We start from the raw sequence: 15,489 nt of genomic DNA, 5'->3' as shown, positions 1-15,489 counted from the left end.
AATAAATTTTATTTTTGTGATTAAAAGTTGAAATGTGGCATTTGGATCCGTAAGACGAAACCAGGGGTTAGGCATTATAAGTTTAAGTCCTTGTTGGGATGGATGTATAATTGAAAATCTAGATCTAAGTAATTCTTGTCTGTGTCTATACTATAAACAGACTGGGATTTATTTTTATTTCACTACTATCATTGCTATTTGTAGAGTATCTAATAAACCTTCGTAACAGATAAACTGATATTCTATAAAATATTCTACAAATTGTCAGGACTACCATATCATTTTTTGTGCTACAAAATTACAACTCCACTTATAGCTATTATTTTTATAGCTATACAAACTTGTTGATATATATGTATAAACCAATAAACTATCACTAAATATATGTTGAAGTTTGCTTTGCTCAAGTTGATCACTCCTCCTTTTTTTCTTCTTGTTATGATTATTATTAAGCTAGAATATTATCAGTAGATATTTGAACATTAAATACTTTACATATACATTAGTAGGTAGACTACCAGATTCAGAATAGTATCGGTCTCAATAAATTAAAAACTAGGCCATAATTTTTTGATATAAATGTTTTTACAGGAGATATTTTAAATATACACATTATAAATATTTTAAAAGACATAAAATATTTAATATATAAAAAAAGGAAATCCTTAAGATCAAAACTTGAAAATTCGATATCCACTCCAAATGTTTTTCTAATTTTTTTATCGAAATTTTTTTCTTTATTCGTTCACATATTCATAATTACTGAGTGGTCCATTAAAATCTGAACATTTATTAATTTAATAATATATCAAGTTGATTGATTGAAATTAATTAACAATTCGATATATTAAAGTATAAACAATTAGTTACAAAACAAAACAATCTTCAGCTTTCTAGCTTACGTAAAAGTAAAAAAATGCCACATAAACGTAATCAACGAATTTCCATTCGCTTACACCAAACAATTGGGTGTCTTCAAGACCATTGTCTTCACCGTCAGCACGTCTGAAACGTTGGAGAGGAAGAATGTATCTGTCAAAAATTATTATTTTTAATATTAATAATTAATTTAATATTATTATTGTTATTATATACTTTTGGTCACCTAGAGCCCTGATCCGAACCCCCTTGACTACACCTTTTGGGTGCATGTCAATGTGAAGGCCTGTAGTGTCTGTCATTCTAACAAAAAAACCTCAAAGTCACTGTCAGCTAGGACTGGTACGCCATGACAGAAAGCAGCGGATTCCATGTGTTCTGCAAACGCTTGGAATCGGCTGCTTTCTGTTATTGCCACTAAGGGAAGCTATATTTTAATGTTTAAGAGAGCTCAGACATACAAATTAAAATTCGATTGTTAATTAATAAATTATATCTTGTTGAAGTTTAAAATTCAAATTATTCAGATTTTAGTGGAACACTCGGTATATGTGTAATATACAATTTAATTAGAAAATCAATCAAAATTTGATTGTATTTACCTCTATGCATGCGTATGTATTTAATTGATTAAAGTATAATGTATCCATGTAAATTGCTTATTAATTTAATTTGGCAGAATATTCAATGAGTATTGTATTTTCATGCTATTACCTTTTCCGAAGCAGGCCACAACTTCTATGTGCATTCTTCTGTAACTCCCTACTGAACTTTAGATTAGTTCTTAGAAACTTTCAGATATTTGAATATTTAAATTGTTCAATTAATTGTATCTATTTTTTTACTCAAATCCGTCAGAAAAATTGTGTTATTTCAACTTTTAGAGACTACAGAATTAATTTACGCAAATTACGCTTATTTTGGTGTATGTAAATTATAAATTGCGTAAAGTAAAATTGCTCTCTATATAGTCCATTCATAGAATTTCCAATTGAGTATAACCTAGTGCAGTGGTTCTTAACCTGGTTCTATTAAACCCCAGATGTTCGGGAGACACTCTCAGGGGTTTGGCAAGCTCCTTGCATCCATTCACGTAACTGTCGACAAGGGCAACCAGCTTTCAGTGTATTTGTGCTGAAACAGCGCTGCATCGTTCAGATACATTTTTGTACCTGGAGAGCTGAAGTAAGCCATTTTTATACTCTTAAAAGAGCTTGTAAAGTTTGTTGAGGAATAATTCCCCACCACAGAGTCATATCCAGAATGGATGAGATATCTTTTCATGTTTAGTATTGCAACAGCAGACGTGAACGATGAATATTTCGATGAAATCATTGAACTTCAGTAGAGTTAGCTTCAACATCAACTCTTCAGAAGAACAACACTGTTAACGTTTGGTTTCATAAAATCCTAAAATTCCCTTTTATTGTAAAGAAAGCCTTGGAGATCCTCATACCGTTTGTAACCACATATCTTTTTGATAATTCATTTTCGAGGATGGTTGACATAAAACGATGAAAAGGGACAGATCTTCTTTTTAAAACCATATGTGATTGGCACTTACCAAGGTGAAGCCACGTATTTATGAACATGTGTCTGAAAGGCAACATCAAAAGACACATAGATTTGTATCAAATATTCATTGAATTATGTTATTGTATGAAATTCATTTTTTTTTTCATTGAACACAGTGGTTTTTGGTTGTAACTGACGCTTGGTTCATTTTGTGCAACAGTAAAATATATGCCTATATTTTGAAGAAAAACATATTTTATTTCTCTATTAACGAAGGGTTAGGGTGAATGCACTGATGAAGCTCGGAGGATCAGTACATGGTATTTCCTACGGTTTTTATATCCAAATTGTATTGTACATTTTACAAAAAAAAAATTAAGTCAATCGACGGTCAATTATTATTCTTTATGTATTCGTGATTTATAAGTTTAAAAAGTGATCTACCTAATGTAATTTTTTCTTTTTACTAGATTATGTCTTATAAATTGTAATCTAATTTCTCAATTTTAACTAGAAAAATCTTCATGCATCGGCATTTTTATAATTTTTATCTGATGTGACAAAAACGGAGTCACACAAAAAATATTACTAATCATGAATCTATTTGTGAATGATTAAGAAATTTAAAATAAAAACTTATATTTCATTGAGCCAAAAAATGTGACATAAACTCAAAATGTATTCTACATTTATTCTACTGATGTAAAAAATAAATTAAATAAAGCCAATTTTTTTAAAGAATATGCTAATTTAAAAAAGTAAAGTAGTTGTATACTCATTGTGATTATAGGTCACTGTATCTTGTAGCCTCCATTGCTAACCTGAAATGATTGTCTACTCCAAAGGCCTGAAATATCCATGTAATTTCATCAATCTATAATATTTTTACTTCATCTTCAGTGTAATTTCTTTATTCATTATACTATTTCTATATTAGATTCTCTTGAATGGTAATTTATTAGTTCCTCCTGAATTATTAAGCAATTCAGGAAATAATATTACAGATTTCAATAGATATATTTAGTGCGTTCGTATTTTTTGACCACTGCAACTTTAAAAAAAAGGAAGAGAAATAAAAAAAAAATCTTATTTTATAATAATCATTTCGAAATAATATCGCCTCAAGCTTCCACAAAATATAATATTAGGTGTAGTAAAAAGAAGTATCTTTTTTTTAAAGATAAGAGTTCGTGATAAAAAATATGTATTTATACAGTTTGGGGATTGTTTGACTCAGTATTGTTTGAGCGTGCGTCAAAGATGGAGACGAGCAAAGGCAAAAGTTCAAGCCATATGGATGAAAATTCGAACAGTGTTTATGATTTTGATACTGTAATAGTCAATCACGCGCAACTTTGGATTCTTTGATTCTGTTACCGTAACTCTGATGTAAAAAATACGAGCACACATGTTGAAAAAAAATAATTGATTTTTTTTAATATTCCTATATATATTACTACTATTTTAGATTTTTATCACAGATGGGAAATAGAAGTTAAAAAATTATTCACCGATTCTTATCATAGATATCGTATGTAATATCTACTAAGGCAAGTATCTTTATATAAGTTTGAATATTTATTGAAACGTTGGGTGGCTAAAATTTCCAGAGAAGTACTCGTTTTATGATTTGAAGGGAAGTAAGGATTGTTAAATATATATTAGTTTTAAGATATTCATTAAAAATACTGATGTGACGATTCCGAAAAAACTCCAATACGATTCTATTACAAATTGCCAATTCTGATTCTTGTAAAAAATAGCTAAAAAATACAATTTTGATATCAAGGTGTCCATATGATCATATTTGAAAGGGGAGGGGTTGGTTTTTGAATTTTTTTAACATAAACATTAATATATGAAATTTGATACTTTAATTTTTTACAAAAATATTAAAACTATTCACAAAAAATTATTTTTTAGATAAAAAAAAGAAAGAAAAAATAGAAAAAATTTGAAGATTGAATTTTCAAAATAAAATTTTAATATTAAATTTTTCTCCGAAAAATTTAATGAATACATAGTTTTTCAACAAGTTAAATCTTTCGATTTTTTTTTCCGAAAAATTAAATTATAAATATTAATTTTTCTTGTAAAAAGCAAAAATTCCTTAATTTTGGAAAGGGCTATTTTTTTTTTTTTCATAACTTACAAAATAAAATAATTAGTTAATGCCAACAATAAATAAGAATCGGAATTGCAAATTTAACATTATTTTCCCGATGTTGATCCCAATTCAAGAAAAACACCCGCTTCTACGTATCTGACTAATCGTCCCACAACTAATTCAAACTGCTTTAAATATATTTCAATTATTGAGCCTTGGATATTTTCCTATGGATATTTGATTACATTGAGCATTGCATATGCTTAGAAAAAGGAGAATAATTGGTATGCTTGTATATCTTTATATTAACATGTGCCTATTGATATGTGAAAGGCACATCACTTGGTCAATTATAACACATAATTATTATTCTCAATCAACGCATATTTTTTCATGTTTTTAACAGACATTCTAATTAGGGGTCTAAGCTAATTATCTCATATATATGTATGTACCTGTACCTTGTAGAAGTAAATATAATCCGATTTGATAGACATACACTTTTATATTTTATTCTCAACATTTCATGTCTTTTAACAAAAAAATAACTTTCTTTTTTTTTTCATTTTGTGTTCTTTTAAAAATTTAATTTCCTTTAAATAAATACAAATGTATCTTTATTGAAAGAGTCTATATAGTTAATTATTAAATGTCGTTTGGTGTTATTTTTATAATTAAATTTATACATGCCCAGTAGGTATTACTTATGGCAATAGATGTGATGAGTCAACATAAAAGCAATATAGAACAAAAATCTAGAAAATGAGAACAGCCTTAAATGACCCCATATTTCATAAACATATTTAATTTATTTAAAGACTTTGTATTCAAGTTGTGGTATAACTTAAGGTATCTCAGAATTATAGCTATAGTTTGAACATATATTTTATTTAAGAAACTTATATTACCGACCATATGGTCCTTCATATAAAATCTACCAATACCTTATTCATTCTTGTGAAAACCAAAGCTGGCTACTTTTAGTGCCACTTGCCGTGCCTCCAAAAGGTTGATAATAATAATCTGTTGAAAGAAATTCTAGATTATTTGTCAAAAAATACAAATGTAAACCACACTCTATTTCGTTAAACAACATTCTAAATTACTTTTGTAGTAATGGGTCTTCTATATTTTGTTACTCCCTTGAATCCACATTCATTTTATTCCAGTAATTGCAAAAGGAATTTCTTTTATCTCATGACGTCATATGTAGAGGTTGATCCATAAATCTTAGGACAGCAACTTCAAATTAATATTTATCCTACACGGGTGTAGTTTTTTAATTCTATTTGTTGCATGTGATTCCTGCAACCTCCATCCTTGTTTGTTGTAAAATACACTTTTTCATAAAACGTGTTCCTGAGCCAGTAATGACGACATCATCAGGATGGATAGGAGTTGAGTTGATCGGTATACTGTGAAACCAATAATTAACTTTTTCACAGAATACTTAATTTTTTATGTTTTTTTAAAAATATGGTTTATAACAGAACTGAAGTCGAGTCTATATTTTCCAAGTCAAGTTCGAGTCATCAGTATCCATCCAAGGTCCATTAAAAAAGACACGAGTACAGACTCGAGAACTGGTTTATACATATTTCAATTTGTAGGGCAAGCATAGAACATCAGGAACTGGAAACAGTTCACCACCACCTTTTCATTTCATATAGGCCGAACCAGAAATAATATAATAGAAAATAGCATATTGTCAGTGTTGCAAGTATTTTTTATTTATTTGCAAAACAGTTGGAATTAGGTCATAGGCCGACTTTTGTGGACACTGACTTTAAATATTTAAGAAAGGAGGGCTTCAAACTTTCTATTATGAGCAAACCAGAAATAAATTGACTCCTGTGGACGGAAAGGGGAGATAATTATGATTAATAAATTTATGTATTTTTACCCCTATTCGTAATTAATAAAAAGTTAAACTTTCAACAAGTAAATCATTTTGTTATTTGTTTATTAAATTCCTTTTTACTAAATAAGGAATTGATATCAGATTCGTACATAAAGATGGTATCAAAATTGGATCAGGAATGTTATCTGTACATCCCTTATAAAAAATAAATTATGTATTTCTTATTTTCTTGATTCTTGCTCCTTATTTTTGTTTGTGTAATCTCATCACATTTACTAAAGTGTAATTTATAAGATAGTTTTCTTTGATCAAAAGTTATTTCTCTTTATTAATTTGAAAGGGATTTTTGTCTCATCATTTTATTTTACGTGGTGTTTTATCCTAGAACCCCATGCACTAATATTATCAATTAATAAATGTAAACCCACACTCAGGAAAGCAATATCAATATATTAAAATAAATTTGATGGATCATGGATATTTCATTTAGTTATTTTACAAAGCAGATAATAATGTTACATTTATGTAAATATTGTATATAAATAAACTCTGTACAAGTTTCAAAGGAAGTTAAAAGTTGTTAAAAGGTTTCGAATAATCAAATTTCAAAGAATAATTCTCAAAACTTTAGTTTAGTTTCTTTTTCTATTCAATTTTGTTATTCTTTTCCTCGAAATATTGTATATAATCTTTCTTTGGATTACATATATAATAATTCTTTAGTGTATTTATCTTCAAGTCAATAGTCATTGATACTTACATATCTTTACATAAGTATATAATATTTTTAACACATGTTTAAACGAAATATTAAACAAAAGTAGGGATTGATATAGATCAGAATTTCCCAACCTGAGGTATTTGGACCCTAAGGGTTACGGTGATACAGTTGCACCAACATTATCAGAATCAGCGGACAGATCGGATCGATCTTTATGATGTAAAGAAGCTTAGTCATCTACCTTTCTCTGTAAGGTACCAGGTCGAATGAAGTCTAAAACTATAAAAAGATAATGGGTAAGAGAAAGGAACACAGCTTGACCTTTTTGTATTTTGTGTACTACTGACGCTTTATATTCTCTTCTTTATTTAAAAAAGGTCTAGGCCCTATAAACTCATTGCTCTCTACAATTGAGGAAATTTGAGTCAGGAAAAACTTATAAAACACGATAATCTTGTTTTATTCATAAAAACATTTTATTTAAGTACATTAAGTTCCCTGAATCTGAAAAGGATGTCCTATTATAGGAGCAGCTGCATCACTCTACTAAGGTACACTTGCTTATATCAGCTGGTACATTAAAGATTTTAGTAAAATAATAATCATATTTATACATATATATATATTATATACTTTTTGTGTGTGTATCTTTGGCAATTACCCACACCGTTGGGCCTAGGAGGCTGAAACTTTGCATGAATACCTCTTTTGAGCCTGTTTAGGCAAGGATGATGAGCAGATTTTTGAGAGGTTTATATGAAACAAAAAATAATTGGACCTCGCAAGACTAGATAGGGTTTTATATTTAAATTAAAAAGTGACTGTGTCCCAAAAACAACTGGCGAAGTCGAGTTTTACAATATCTTACTAGTGTAGCAGATGGTAAGATGTTTACGCCACAATTTCAAATCTCATCAGGGTGTATTTATTTCAATTCTCCTTGTAAAGACTGTGATAAACTATTTGATTCTGTGGTTCATGCTTTTGGTAATTGCCAGGCTCTGCAGATACTGTGCGAGGATGTTTTCATCAATTTGAAGGGAGTTACAGATATAAAAGTCTCTCCGACTCTACTGTTTGGACTATCCAGTAGAAAATTTATTGCTCCAGAACAGATCATAGGAATAGAGCGTGCTATTTTAAATTGCAAAGCTCTTATCGTGGAGAAACTGACACATTGGAAACCTATAAACTCTGGGAGGAGGAGGGGGGTAATTAAGAGGGATTCTCATTACTGCAGCTGCTTGCTATACTGCTTTCACGATTAAAATTATGGATTATAATTTCTAAACTTGGAAGTTTGCTGAAGATCTTATTAAATTTCATCCTTCATTCTCAGAGTGTTTTTTGATGGTTTTGTATAAGTTCGAAATAATCATTTACTTGTGTTTTCGTTATACAAGTTATTTTTGTTAATTTTATGCTTGCTTTTTGAACTTTCATAAAGTTGTTCTTGGCTTATTGGTTAGTCATCGTTTTTAACGCTTGTAGTAACGTGCATTGTTGTATATTGTTGTTCTTTTTTTCTAAGCAAGTAATTTCAAACTAAATTATTTATTATTATCTGTATAATGTAACTTTTCTAGATGAATAAAGAGAAAAAAAAAAAAAAAAAAAGGACGCTTGCTAAATTTATTCAAAATCAAAAAAGTTATGTACAAAAAAATAAATCATTAATATAGCCGTTCCATTTTTTTTATTTTTTTTTTCAGGTGCAAAAAAAAAAACAACGAATTAGATAAAATAAAGTTTGTAGAATCTGCAGATTCGTTTGCATATAAATTTGAGACATAAAAAATAATGTTTATCTTTAATATATCTGTCATTTTCTTAATAATTTGTCAATTTCTTTCATTCTATTTTTTTCATCTAGTATCAATTTATAAGAAGAAATGGACATAAAATTGATTACCTTAAACCTTTGGTTGTAATAATCATAATATTTATTATTTTTCTTAACTAACAAACATATTTTTTTAATAATTTCGCTATATTTTAATTTCAAAAGTCGTAATTTGTAAATTGTCATAAGCCTTATGATCAGTCATGATAAATACATGGGGAAATGACGATCCAACAAGTATTGCATATGTGACTTTGGGTCAACGCTAAAACCTTTCTTGTCCAAAATTCTTTTTCAGCTATGTTCAGAACAGTGACATAATTTGTCGAATTTGATAATAAAAAATTAAAGGTAGAGATACATTGAAAACATTAATAAGGTACCATCTAAAAAAGTTTAAAAACGAAGGCCAAGGTTATTTCTGTACTCTTGGTGATGCCAAACTTAAATATTTCGCAGATTCTTTTGTATCAACCCTGAGTTCATTACCAACAGAAAAAAGTAACGTCAAACTGTTTGTTATTTTTATTCTGGAGGAAAATTATATACATTTTGAGCTAAACTGTTAAAATCGTACACTATAATTGTTGATTCAGCAATACAAGTATTGCTTCTCTATCCGTCGATTTGAATTTGTTACTCTAAATTTTCAATTCAATTCATAATAATTATTAAAGACCAAATCTAAAAACAACAAAACACATTTTTCATTCTGCATTTTCATAACTAAATCCTCAAATAGATAAACTTGCAATCAAGAAACAAAGTATTGGATCTCTTTAAAACAATTAAAATATTTGTTTTCTAGGTTGATTTTAAATTATTATATATTATATTTCATATAGACTAGAGTAATTTTTACCGGTGTTGCTCGAGACATAAAACATTAAAATTATTTATGAATAAAAAATATAGACTGTAAATTTGGAAGAATTATTCTCACTACAGGCTTTGCATTACTTTTTTTTTAAGGAGATAGAGTTGGTTTGACCGGAACATAAAGAAATTATAATTAATTCTTAACTCTTGTGCTTCATATAAAACAAAAACCGTCAAATTCTAAGAGTTATGATCGCTGCATGTTGTTTGAATATTTGCACAATTTTTTTAAAGGGGATTATAAGGATTGGTCAAGAAAAAATATTCAAGTTGAACTATTGTTCGCTCAATCATCATATTATTGTCCAAAATCCTTTGTCTGATCTTTCTTTGATTTTTTCCTCCCTAAACCTTGTAATCACCTTTTTTAAAAGTGTGCGCAAGAATACATACCAAGATCTAGAAATAATTATTCGTAAAATTTTCTGTTCTTTTTTTAATTTGAAATAGTTGTTTGTTTGTCAAAAAATTAGTTTGGAAAAAAAAGTTTTTTGAAGACCACCATGGTATTGAAAGCCCAAAAATTGTTTCTAGAATCATATCTTGAGCCTTAAAAAATTTAATCATTGGTTTGGGAGTGATTCTTGGACAAATGCTCCCACACACATTTGCATTTAATATAAAGATAACGAGTTAGTTTGGAGGCGTAAAACCCGAATGTATCTTTATAATTCACAAAAAAAATAAAATAATAATTTTGTTATTGAAGTTGATTTTTATATTTTTTTTAAATTCAGGGGTACGTAGATATGTATTAAAATTGTAAATGGATTATACGGTGAGAGAAACAATCGAGAGCCCTGGTCTAATGCTAATACTGGTGAACTTGTACCCGAAACATAATTTATTAAATACCCACAATAACAGGTACTTGATGACGTTAAAGAATCTTTAAAAAAATATTCAGCTTTATTAATTGGTGAACTCCAGTTTTTAAGCAGATATTTGTCTTAAATTTATTACTAATGACGGTTAACTTTGAGTCTTTCCCTGATTTTACCTGTACTTATGTACATAAATTATGAGGCATCAGTTGACAGATGAAACGTACACTCCTTTATTTCCTACTCTCTCCCTCTCATCAACTGTGGTACTAGGAAGAAATATAAAAATGAGGAGTTGAAGGCAGTTTTATAAACCCGACATCATGTATTTCTCAAATGTTCTATGTAATTGAGGCTGTAGATATATGTAGCTTTAAATAACTCGTAGGTATTAAATTACCATTCTTTTACCCGAGTACAAAGTTCAATTACCCGTGTCTGCTGGGTACCTAAAACGTATCCCATCCTTAACAACAAAGAACCAAAATTGAATCGATTGTGGTAAACCTTTTAATAAAAATTGAATTAATTTTTCGTTATTATTCAATTTCATAACGATTAGTGCATTTTGCTTTCCAAACTTTTGCTCCTAATCAATAATTATGCAGTTGATCTTTTTAGTACTTGTTGGATACATAATTTGATTTATCTAAGAAAATCAATGATAATACAGGGTTGATGTTATCTAGTGGTCCACTTAATTTAAATATTAATTCATTAGAAATTCATTCGTTGATTGTCTACAAACTCGGTAAAAGAGACTAATATTCCTACTCAAGATTCCTTACGCAAAGTTTGGATTCAAGTTAAAAAAAAAGTGAGAACGAGAAAATATAGCAATAAAGGAGTAAAATTTTGTAACTTCTCTGACGCAGTATATCCCCCCTGTCTATATAGAAGGAGCTCGGGTCAGCTTCAATGGGAGATGTCTTCAAAAAGAAAAATCTAGACGGAACCATGGTCTTTGACGTTGTGTCTAGCATAGGCAAAAGCTGCCCTCCTCTTTTTGTGAAGAGGAAGGAGCAGCTCTTTGTATATGCTTATATCGAACTTATGAAAAAGAAAGTGCCACCTATGGCCAAAGAAAAGTTCGGGGACAACTTTGTTTTCCATAAAGACGGAGCTCCGAGTCATCGCACCGCTGAGACCCAGCCCTTCCTGAGATACAACTTTCCGTACTTTTGGGGCATCAACATGTGGCCGCCCTCCTCTCCAGACGCAAATCCCTTGGACTATTCTATTTAGGGACTTCTGGAGGAGAGAGTGTGTGCTACTCCTTATAGGAGTGTCCAGTCTCTTGTGGCTTCCATCAAGAAGAAGTTGATCATAATAGAAACTTCCCAAGCACTATTTTTAGATGATTTTGTAAAATAAACGTCCTCACAAAAACCTCTTGTGTAAATTTTACTCTTGAAAAATGGAAAATAATAAAATGTGGACCACTTGATAAGATCAACCCTGTATATACATTTTTGTTGCCTCTTGGGAAACAAAATATAGGAAATTAAATAATGAGGTGATTTATAGAAATATCTCTATTATCAAAAATACAATCCTGCCTTGAGCAGTACCATGTTTTCGTAGTAATTCTGTATACATTAACTTCCATTATTAGGTTAGATAACATATCAAAAATATGACATGCTACTAACCTTAATAGACCTCATATTTTGGTTAATTTGATTTAAAAAAAGTATTACCGTATTTGTAAACAAAAATGTTTTTCTCAGTGTATATATTAAAAACTAGTAATTTATAGCAGTGTTACTTAATGTTTAAAAAATATATTCCCAGTTACGTCATTAAAATAATTGTTTTTATTCTCTACTGCCCAGACCTTATTATATAAACCTTGGTTATAAATAGTTTTTCTTGGGTAAATCAACTATTCATTTAGAAGGACATTCATCAATTGATAATGCATGTAGAATTTTTAGTGTGAGTTCAGTAGCAATAAATAAGTGACATTTATTTACATATTTGATAAACGGGTATTATATAAAAACTAAAAAGGGTGATGTAAGACAAACACTATAAAATCATGTTGTTACTTTTTCGGAATAAAAAATTGTAAATTCTATGTACATTTTATACGCATAAATAAAATAATACTTACTTCTTATTTATTCATTATAGGTGAATACAGCTGTTTAAAAGTGGAACTTATTTTCAAAAGAGAATTTTCATACTACCTTATCACTATTTACGTCCCATGTTGTATGCTGGTCATAGTCTCTTGGGTCAGCTTTTGGTTGGATCAAAATGCTATTCCAGCACGTGTTTCCCTTGGTGTGACCACTCTACTTACCATGTCCACACAAACCTCCGGAATTAATGCACAACTTCCGCCCGTTTCCTATACTAAAGCAATTGATGTATGGACTGGAGTAAGTTTATACTTTATTTTACACATAATTACAAATTCATGTTCAAAAGATGGAAAAATAGAAATATTTTGTGTTGCGATTCGGGTTGAAAAAAATATAAATTGACCCAAAACCTTTATACTTAGTTCTTTGAGATTGATCTAACTCGGTCTCAGAATCAGCTCTATGTATATTTCGGTTTCAATTGGTTTTATAGCCGGGTGATAAAATAACGTAAATATATTATCTCATTAGTCAATCCTTAAATTGTCTTATAGTCTAGCAACCATGTTTTAGAAGTCATTTATTGTTCATAGAACTTATTATTTCCTATCACTGTTGTTCTAAGGACACGTTTTGAATTTTTCGGGATCTTGAGAACATCGTTCAGTTATTATTTCTTTCTAAATAAATAATTTTGATATATTGCATCTCATCATACGTCGTCTAAAAGGTAAGAGATGAAGTTCATTCTATTCATCTACTTTTTATTTAATATTAACAAGTATGTCTGAATGTCCACCTGATAATAGCTTTTTTGTCCATTGTAGGGTACTGATAGAGGAAATGTTTCGGAGTTAAAAGGCACGTTTCATCACTTAGCTTTATAGCTTTGAGTATATTCACGTTAAAAAACAACTAAAAGATTACTTATCCTATACATAAAAGGCAAACTAGTCCACAATTATTGCTGTCAGAGATAAACTATTCTACAAATTTGAAATGTTATTTTTTGCATCTATGTATATCCGTACATTTTCTTATTTCAATTCATTACTGTAAAGTTTTATATATAAATTTGGTTACAAATCATTATGTGTAGTAATTTTAATTCTATACACTCCCTTTGAACTTATAATATTTATGTAATTTGTTGAATATACGAAATTGATGTGGAAGAAGTAATGTAATCATAATATTGACACATATAATTCAATCAAAAAATTGAGGATAGAAGAGAGGGGAGTGGTATTTCCAGACAAATGGTTTTTATACGAAGAGGTATTAGATATGTACGATGAATCTAAAAGCAAGGCTTTTTATGGTTTCCATGAAGGAAATTGAAGCTAGCGTGAATTGACTCTTTTTCTTTTTTTTATCAAATATAAATGTTTATATACAAAAAAGGTTGAGCTTTCTAAAAATTTAAAAAGACAATTAAGAAGTAATGATTAGTTTCGGAGTAAGACAACCAACAATTCTCCTAGTTGGACCTAGGAGATAAAATCATAATATTTTCAGAATACAAAATTATATTTCACAACTTCTTGGGAGATTTATTGGTCCTAATGATTAAAATAATTACACATAAAAACACACACAATCTGGTAATTAAATATTTTAATTTAAAAAAAAATGAAACTCGGACAGAGTAGTTGATGTTGTTTCCTCACAATTTCCTATTTATTCCTGCTCCCTTAATGTTGAATTTGCCAATCCACTCTCCCTCTCTGGTCAATCTCATTACTTCTGTATTGGGGCTCACTTTTTCAATTCTTTGTACTTTCATATGATGCATCTTGTGGGCGCTTGTTAAATGTAGTGAAGAAGCTTCTTCTCCTCTTTTGATGTAATCTACATGTTTTCTCTCGCTCTGTATCGTAATTTTCTAACAGATTTTAACTTTGATATTTCCTGATTTTTAAATGCAATCATTTCAACTTGTTTCATTGTGAGATCCCTCACTAGTCTCCAAGTGTTTCTTAATAATCTGGGAAACACTTGGCTGTGGGTAATATGTTATGGGAAATACCCTTTGATTATCTCCACTTTGACAAGTGGTTTAAGTGATTCTTATCTTCGCATGGTCATGGCTCTGTTTAGTTTGTCTTTAACAATTCTTCCAGAGTAACTTCTACTCATCAACATCACCTTCAGTTCTACCATTTTTTATTTTCTTTGTTCAGGATCACGGTATATCCTAACAATTCTGAGGGCCAGACTGTACGGGATGTTTTGGTTTTTTTACTACAGCAGGATGTGAGGAAGAAGGAAGCAGGTGCCAAACTCTGTCACAGTATTTCCTGTACAAGCCAGTTATAAAATTGCCTTTTTTGAGGGAGACAAAGAGAGTTGTGGATTTGTTCTGGAAGTCCTTAGAGCAAGTGAATTTCATTTGGGAGGGAGGGGTGGGGGGGTTAAGTTCAATGATCTTCTGCATGAAGATCTTGAATTCTTCATATGTTCCAATCCATATCAAGAAGATGTCATCAATCAATCTCTTGTAGATTATGAGGGATTCCAACAATAAGATTGGCAACTCCTTTAATGAGTTTATCTATGAATTCCATAAAGATATTGGCATTTGTTAGTGCTTCTTTCGTCTCATAGTTGAATGAATAACTCCTTGTCGAACTCAAATATCTTGCAGGTGAGGACCAGGGACAAGGGCCTCATGAGAACTCCTGTACGAAATTTAGACAATTAAGATAAAAAATGACATATTACTTTGTTAATTCGTTTTAATGAATTTTAAAAGTAATTCAGAAACATA

At 29.7% G+C, this 15,489-nt stretch overlaps 1 protein-coding gene across 1 annotated transcript in view; it reads left to right on the top strand.

Moving 5' to 3' along the window:
- Window positions 1–15,489, top strand: part of LOC121120103 (glutamate-gated chloride channel) — a 274,678-nt gene that overhangs the window by 239,757 nt on the left and 19,432 nt on the right. The window contains 1 exon segment of the mRNA XM_071889780.1: window positions 12,766–13,016. Coding sequence (XP_071745881.1) covers window positions 12,766–13,016 — 251 coding nt within the window.

This window comes from Lepeophtheirus salmonis, chromosome 6 (genome assembly GCF_016086655.4).
Source record: "Lepeophtheirus salmonis chromosome 6, UVic_Lsal_1.4, whole genome shotgun sequence".
Classification (NCBI taxonomy): domain Eukaryota; kingdom Metazoa; phylum Arthropoda; class Copepoda; order Siphonostomatoida; family Caligidae; genus Lepeophtheirus; species Lepeophtheirus salmonis.
Note: the sequence above shows the minus strand (reverse complement) of the source record. Positions and strands in the feature narration are given on the sequence as shown.